We start from the raw sequence: 8,546 nt of genomic DNA, 5'->3' as shown, positions 1-8,546 counted from the left end.
CAAGGACTTCATTCATGTAGTTAAAATCTATCATAATGTTTTGTTAATTTGTGATAACATTTTAAGGACTTTTAGCTCAATATGCCATAACCTCTATCTAGGAATGCCATGAAGCCTTTGTAAAATTGTAGCTTACAAAAGGAGTGCCACTCTATCGTCGACAAACCTAACCATATAAACTTATAACAATATATGACGACAAAAAAAAAACTTATAACAATATACATTTAATAGAAATACCATATTAAAATTTCTCAAGTGGTGGTTCCCACAGCCAAAGAGGAATGAGATAGCTATCTACCAATATTTATACCTCCACAACTTCACTCCTTTTCCTCAATCAAACTCACTCATTCCATCCCAGTCGTCGTTCGATTCAAAAATCAGTTCCAATGGCTGATAACACCGATAACCGGAGAGCAATATGGGGAGTTCCGGAGAAGCTTCAGCTCCACATAGCGATGCTCACGTTACAATTCGGTTACGCAGGATTCCACGTGGTCTCGAGAGCTGCTCTTAACATGGGAATCAGCAAACTTGTCTTCCCTGTTTACCGTAACATCATCGCCTTGCTTCTTCTCCTTCCCTTCGCTTACTTCCTCGAAAAGTAACCTTTTAAAAACCCTATTTCTATATATCTGCTGTTATTAACTAATAAATTAGTGATTTAATTACCAATCTTGTGTTATTTAGGAAAGAGAGACCAGCGATTACTCTCAACTTTCTCATCCAGTTCTTCTTTTTGGCACTCATCGGGTATATATATATATTTCTTACTTTGATCTTTTCAGAAACAAAGTTGGATTATAAATGAACATGTTCTTGAATTATTACACGACACAGAATAACAGCGAACCAAGGGTTTTACTTGTTGGGTCTGGACTACACTTCACCAACGTTTGCTTCTTCCATGCAAAACTCTGTTCCCGCCATCACCTTTCTCATGGCTGCTCTTCTCAGGTCAATATCCATCGCACTCTTTTTCTCATCTTTCAGTTACGAAGAAATAAATATATAATTTAAAACTCGTGGACAGCTACAAGTCTACAACACATAACAAACTACTTTAATAATTTTGGTTTGACATTTCAACGTAGCAGAAACCTATACCATAAGTGGATACTATTATACATAGACAACATTAAATGCCACTTCGAATAAAACTACAAGATAATGACACTTACTATGCGACCATAATAGTAACAACACTGTTATGTTACATATGTTGAAAACAAACACAGGATTGAGAAAGTTAGAATAAACAGAAGAGACGGTATCTCCAAAGTCTTAGGAACAGCACTTTGCGTTGCCGGAGCTTCTGTCATCACTCTCTACAAGGGTCCCACCATCTATACACCGACTAGCAACCTCCACGCTCACCTCCTCACCACCAACTCCGCCGCCTCCGCCGTCTTAGCGCCCCTTGGAGACGCGGCGCCGAAAAACTGGACTCTAGGCTGCATCTACCTGATTGGTCACTGTCTTTCGTGGTCTGGCTGGCTCGTTTTTCAAGCTCCGGTTCTTAAATCTTATCCGGCGAGGCTCTCGGTTACGTCTTACACCCTTTTGTTCGGAATCATCCAGTTCGTGATCATCGCTGCTTTCTGCGAAAGAGATTCTCAGGCTTGGGTTTTTCACTCCGGTTGGGAGCTTTTCACCATCCTCTACGCAGTTAGTATTTTTTTTACAGTGTACTTATTAAGTATTTCGATTCTAATCCTGTAATATAAAATTGATCAACTTAGTCCTATAACGTTTTTATATTTTACAGGGAATAGTGGCGTCTGGAATCGCGTTTGCGGTTCAGATTTGGTGTATTGACAGAGGGGGTCCAGTCTTCGTTGCTGTTTACCAACCTGTTCAGACTTTGGTTGTTGCCATAATGGCTTCGATTGCTTTAGGCGAGGAGTTTTACTTGGGCGGGTACGTAAAATTAATAAATAATATAACCGGGTGATTTGATATAATTTCTAAGGACCGGAACGAGAATTTAAACTTGTCACGCCATGTGGCTGATTTCTATTGGCAGTATTATTGGAGCTGTGCTGATTATAGCGGGACTTTACTTTGTGTTGTACGGTAAGAGCGAAGAGAGGAAGTTTGCCGCTCTTGAGAAGGCGGCGATCCAGTCCTCCGCGGAGCATGGTATAGAGCGTGCCCCCGTTTCTCGCGGCTCCATCACAACTCCACTGCTCCATCAGTCAACGAACAACGTTTGACTAATGGAGTATTCCTCAATAATTACAAATGCCATTACCTAATTAAAAGGGGGAACAATGGTGTGCCGTTGTGTTTTATGACTTTTGTGTCTGCTTTTTTCTTTATTTTAGTTTTTTTTTCTTAATATTTGATTACCTACGAAAGGTTTTTGAGGGGGAAAATGGTGGATGAGACATCATTGTTCATGAGGATGGTGGTGATGATGATGTTGATGATAGTGATGATGAAGACTATGGGAACTTTGGACTGGGACTTTTCAATATTATTATATTTGGCTGAAATATTTATGCCTTTTATTACATTTCTTGTGGTTTTTCTTGGCTTTTCTATCATCAATAGAATGTTATAATTTGCATTTATGCTTTCGATTATCATCACTGTCAGGATATTTAATTTGGATAGCTTTATCTAAATTCAAGTAAGAAAAGGATGATTTGTTAAAAGTTGATTTAATATTTAAGAATCCATAATCTTGAAATTGAATTTTAATAAAAAGGTCAAAACTGAATTCAACTTATCAAAATATTTTTACCAAAAAAAAAACTTTTCAAAATATCAATCATATTTTCTCTTCATATGCCACTCTCTATGAGCAGAGAGTGCATCAGGTATCCAGCCAAAATTATAGTATATGTCAGTGACCATGATTAACCCGAAGTTTTTAAAGTGAGGTTCTTATCGGAAGTTAAGAAACTGTTTCTTAACTTTTAACTAAAAAAACTAAGAACCGGTTCTTAAATATAAGAAACAGTTTCTTAAATTCTGTTAAGAATCTCACTCTAAGAACTTCGAGTTAATCATGCTCTTAATGGCTCAAGATTTGGTGTTTGCATCGACGACTAAGTGGATACCATAGATATGGGCCAAGATATATATTGTCGCGCCGCGCACAAACGAGCCACATGTGCATTACCAATTAATTATCATGCAGTGCTAGTAAGGAACGCAAGAGGTTACACGTGAAGTTAGCCAAGGTAAAAGATGGAAATAGATAACAACAACCAAAAAAGATACAACACAACAAACAAGACAATAGGCAAGCCCACAGGAAATAGAGAAATATGCAGTCTTCCACTGACCGTTACACAACTTAATTCACGTTTTCATTGAACAGATACATTGCACTTCTAGAATTCCCCATGGGCCATGGCACATTTTTATATTTGAGACAAACAACTGTTTTATGTTTTTAATGTAGTAAGAATCTGCTTTACACTACAGACAACCACATGTATATGTACATATATAACACGGAGCTGATGTATATTTTACACATGCTGTATGCTTATTAAAGACATATTCCTATCACAGATTATTTTACGTATATTTTGTATATTGTATATGATAAGGTCTTTATAATTAAGAGAGTTTAGTGAAACCTCAAAGTGGGGAAATTAAAGGAATCCCAATTAGAATAGCCACCGGAAATACAAGTATTAAACGCAGAAAAATTATCATCTCCTTCATGAACCCACGGAAACCCTAACGACATTGTAGCTTCTTCCCATATAGAAGAATCATCCGTTACCGGCAAATCAGCGTTCATATTTTCCCATGATATCTCCTCTCTTGTTCCCCACGATGACATCTCGTTAGATGAACAAGGCGACTCCTTGTTGACCCAGCAGTCGCTTTTTCCACCCGAGTTGCTGCTTGGCGTTTGTGTCGTTTCGGGGTAACTTCTTACGGGCTCATGAGGGATATTGAGGTGAGCCTCAGGCCCATAGAGCTTACGAGCTGCGGAGTCATAAGCCAGGGCAGCCTCTCGGGAGGTGTCGAAAGTGCCGAGCCAAAGACGAGCTCCTCGGTTAGGCTCACGGATCTCAGCGACCCATTTGCCCCAAGTGCGTTGTCTAACGCCTTTGTATGTGCAAGACGCGTTATCAGGTCCACCTTTTCCTCTCATACAGCCTTTCCTTGAACTAGCTTGGACCGTTCGTTGTTTCTTATTTGCACCAACCATCATTACGTTTGATTCTATGGATGACATATGCTGATGTTGACAGCTCGAAGGAGTTGTTATTTGACGACTTTTGGTGAGTGACTAGGCAAGACATGAGGAAATGTAAGTGTGTGTATATATAGTAGAAGGGAGTATTAAAACGTGGCAACTGGCAAGGAGAGGACATAGCTGGCGCAGACGTAACAGAGGGTCGTGTCGAGAAGAGGGAAGCTGGTGTTGTCTTTGTAATCCTAACACTTGTCTCTTGAGAGACCCTTCTCTTTTTGGCACAAAGGATGGTAAGATCAGCAGACCGAGAGAGAGAAGTGAGATTTTGCTCATAACAAAAGAGAGATAGATAAGTGGGTAAGGTCATCTGTGATTGGGAAATATAAAAAATGTCACTATTAAGTAATTGACCAGTGTGAACGCATTCCAATCCAGTATAAAATTATGGATTTGCAATATTAAACAGCTACAAATATATAGTGGAAAAATATAAGGTTATTTAGATATAGTAACGTAGCGAAATTAGCAAAACAAGTACTTTAAATAACTTGATTTTGTCGGTTTTATAAAGTAACCATATTACTTTTTGCTGATAAACACAAGGGTGATTTTGCTCTATATTCATAAGAGAGAAAACAATTAAGAATATACTCATACTACAGTTAAAAGCAGCGGATGTGACAATTTGCGCACAAATATGATCAAAGTCTCTTTTAAAACGCGTGCACGTGATATTGACACTCCAAAGCTAAAGTTGTCATATTGTACTACATACCATATAGTATAGTCATATAAAAGATTAATTTAGTTACGAGGTTGAGTTTCATCCATTGCGTGACTATAATATATATGATTATGATATATTATAGAATACTCGACACAAACATATAAGTTTTTCATTTATGTGTATACCCGTAATATCTAACTAATTGAGGGGTCAAAGTTAATGTGATAGCTTGGGAATGTTATATTAAACTATACTATATCTATTAAAAGTTTTCAAGCATTTTTCTTAAACTCAGAAAGAGAGATCGTAAAATGATAGTTCTATTTTATTTTTCAAATAGAATAAACCACAAAGTACTAAATTTGAATGTGAAAGGTGAATGTTAAGAATCATGAAACTATGAAAAAATACAATTTGCAGAGGAATTGAAAGGTGTTGCCATGAACAGGCCCGACCCAGTATATATTGACTCCTAACGCAAAATTAAATTTGGCGCCCTCATGGAGTCGAACCTGGCACTTTGAACAAAGGGAAGTAAGCGCACAACCATTAGACTACACACAAGTTTTACTAAATTGGATGCCCTTAATTTCTTATTCTCATTTGGCGCCTAAAACCCTAGCTTTACCAGCTTTAGGTCAGGGCCGGCACTGGCCATGAATGATGGAGGAGAAGAACTACCACGAAAAGTGGAAGAGGAGAAAAAGATATGTTGGAAAAAGGTAAGGAGATTACGGGTGTGGCAATGGTGGAGAAGGAAAAGATGGTGGTGGTGATGAAACAACTGAACGTGGCAATGCCACATGTGGGATCTTTTGTAGTAACTGATGGGGATGGAAGAAGAGGAGGAGGAGAAGAAAAAGGAGGAGGAGAAGGAAGAGGACAAGACATGAAGATGAAGTAACAATACATGTTGCATTATACTATTTTATGTGTATTGTTCATCTTCTCCGATACGCATCTTCTGTTTCTCATTTCACATATATTGAAAAATAGTAAAATTGTAAACCCAAACAAAGATATGAAAAAAGTGATCATCCACAATTGTTGGATCAGATGATTACATGTCATGCGAATTATCATTTTCCAAGAATTTGATAAAATTTGTAAATGATCATAAGATAAAAGAAAAAAAACAAAGATCAGTATAAATTTTGGAAAAGAAAAAAAAAATGAGATCAACGATGTAAGTGAGAGTGAGAATGAAACAGTGGAATGAATGACACTTTTTGTCTTTATACATATTACACAAAGAATATTATAGCCAGTTATTGTGGTTATAAACTTGATTTTTGGTTTTGCTATGTATATGCACTCCAATTTCCCTAAACTAAACAGAAATAGATATTGTATGTATCGATACTTTACACATTATTGATTTTAAATAAAACATAAGGAATAATTTAGTTTTTTAATAAAACATTTCGCTAGGCTACCCACTTATTAAAGAGTGATATCACAATCGTACAAATTCAGTGTGCGCAAGATATGCCTATATATGTTAGTACTTCTTTTACTTGAATTAGAAACAAGTTTAGTTTCTGGACTAAACTAAAGGTCTAAGGGATTTTTTCAATTTGTTTTTATATAAATCGTATATATATATTGACTAGAAAATCTGTACACTAATAAGCTTGACTTATTCATCATGAAATAAAATGAGCAAAATTTGTAATCTTTATGAACTATGAGAACTTAACTGAAGGTGGTTTCGTTGAAGTCTTAGATGGTTAGTTACTTTCCCCTGAAGTAGATACCTCATTTCTGTGTTTTCTAAATTTGGTTAGTGTAAATGTGTGCAATGTCAAGAAAACATAAGAAGCATTTTACGGAATCAGTAGATGAAAGTATTAGAATAGACTCTTACTTGAATATGAATCTTGAAGAATGGCAAAATGAGGATTACCATATGTTTATCATAACTTACTAACCCATTGTTATATTATATTAATCTCCAACTGAATTAGACATCACCATGAAAGAGACGATAATAACTAATTGTTTTTTTGGTATTGGAGTAATTAATTTATTAATCGATCAGTTAAATTAGCAAGCTTTAGTGCAGCACAACAATTAGCATTGGAGACATTTGGCCGGTATGAAATATTAGTTTGGCGCTTTCGGAACTGTATATTTTCAAAATATATTAAATCTTCCTAACATAATGTTTAAATATCACAATAAATAAAGATACAGTTATATTTTTATGTTTTTATAGAAAAAATAAAATAAAATAAAAATACAGTCATTTTTTATGTTTTTTTAAGGAATGATGAAAAATATATAAATATATATGCTCTTTTGTATTTAAAATATTTTTAACATATACTAGAAACATTAACATTTATTTGTTATTTTTGCTTTATTTTTGCTTATCAATAAATATTCAACCATTATATATATATTTATATACTTACAATTATATTTTAATTTGAAAAGAAATTGTTTAATAATAATAAAATTTATTAAACAAAGTGTAAAACAACCAATGATGATTGAAGGTATCTGATTTGTTTTAGACTATCAGTCTTTTCTCTTGGACATAATGATGTGTGTTCTCTTATCTTTGAAAGTGAAATCTTCAATACAAAGGATCTAGAGAAAGTAAGAACCAAGTACGAATAAATGACTTTGTCACTCAATTTTGACTCTATCAATGAAAAGGCCGGACTATATGCTTTTGCTAATTAATGTATGTTTGGAGGGGCTTTAATTTATACAAATCTTGTATCACCAAGTAAACACCACAACGCACACATCGACGGCGTCGAAACTCATGGGTTGTTTCTTGTTGGTGGAGACGTTGCGAATGGAATCGAATATGCTCCTCATATAGCAGAGGATTATGGAGAAGAAAAAAGCGGCGGCTAGTGCCAATGAGATACCTTTGTACGTCTGTTTCTTCTATCGATAGAAAGTGTCTGGCGATTCGGCGGAAAAGTGTAGAGGGTGAAAGAGCCGGTGATGATGGCAAAAAAGAGGGAGATCATCATCCATCGATTGGATATTATTTTCTCGAAGTCGGCGGAGAAAACCGGAGTGAATAAGAGTTGTGTTGTGTAGATGAGAGTGAAAACTCTAAAGGGTATACCGTGTCTAATGTTGGAGAACGTTGCTTGGTAGAACATGAAGACGGCGAGAATAAGGTAAGCTATCGCAAGTTGGACGCGGGAGATTCTGATATCTTGCATATTTCTATTGTTTTATCCATTCATCCATGTGCATTTTGATCATATAGATTAGGATTTAGCCATGTTTAGGTTGCATTTTGCATACATGAGTCCTTATCAGGTATTGGAGTACCACATGGAGTACTTGGAGGCATTTGGAGCTCAAAAAGGAGTGTTTAGAGTGGTCATTGGGCGAGCAAGGGATGGGAGCGACCAGTCCGGAGCGACACCACCAAGTCGCTCTGATCACCAGTCTGGAGCGACCAGTCCGGAGCGACACCACCAAGTCGCTCTGATCACCAGTCTGGAGCGACCTCACTAGAGCGACAGGGAAGAGTCGCTCGCGTATTGATCACCCGGAGACAACGAATCCGGAGCGACCTCTCGCAGCGACACAGCGAGGTCGCTCCCGAATCCGGAGAGTGAAAGATGAACACGGATGAAAGCCTTAAAGATCTTTTCTGAAGCTCAAAATTGG

General features: G+C 36.7%; 2 protein-coding genes across 2 annotated transcripts; one reads left to right on the top strand and one right to left on the bottom strand.

Annotated features, from left to right (window-relative positions):
* The first annotated feature begins 331 nt into the window (after window positions 1-331).
* Window positions 332-2,579, top strand: LOC106354494 (protein WALLS ARE THIN 1). The gene is made up of 6 exons (XM_013794442.3): window positions 332-607; window positions 694-756; window positions 844-960; window positions 1,242-1,671; window positions 1,772-1,923; window positions 2,030-2,579. Exons 1-6 carry the CDS (start codon window positions 393-395, stop codon window positions 2,217-2,219), a joined length of 1,167 nt encoding a protein of 388 aa, XP_013649896.2. The 5' UTR covers window positions 332-392; the 3' UTR covers window positions 2,220-2,579.
* An 860-nt stretch (window positions 2,580-3,439) lies between these two features.
* Window positions 3,440-6,880, bottom strand: LOC125589149 (dehydration-responsive element-binding protein 2D-like). The gene has a single exon (XM_048761461.1). The coding sequence runs from the start codon at window positions 4,208-4,210 to the stop codon at window positions 3,590-3,592; it is 621 nt and encodes a 206-aa protein (XP_048617418.1). The 5' UTR covers window positions 4,211-6,880; the 3' UTR covers window positions 3,440-3,589.
* Between the last annotated feature and the right edge of the window lie 1,666 nt (window positions 6,881-8,546).

Source organism: Brassica napus, chromosome C6, assembly GCF_020379485.1.
Source record: "Brassica napus cultivar Da-Ae chromosome C6, Da-Ae, whole genome shotgun sequence".
Taxonomy (NCBI): domain Eukaryota; kingdom Viridiplantae; phylum Streptophyta; class Magnoliopsida; order Brassicales; family Brassicaceae; genus Brassica; species Brassica napus.
Note: the sequence above shows the minus strand (reverse complement) of the source record. Positions and strands in the feature narration are given on the sequence as shown.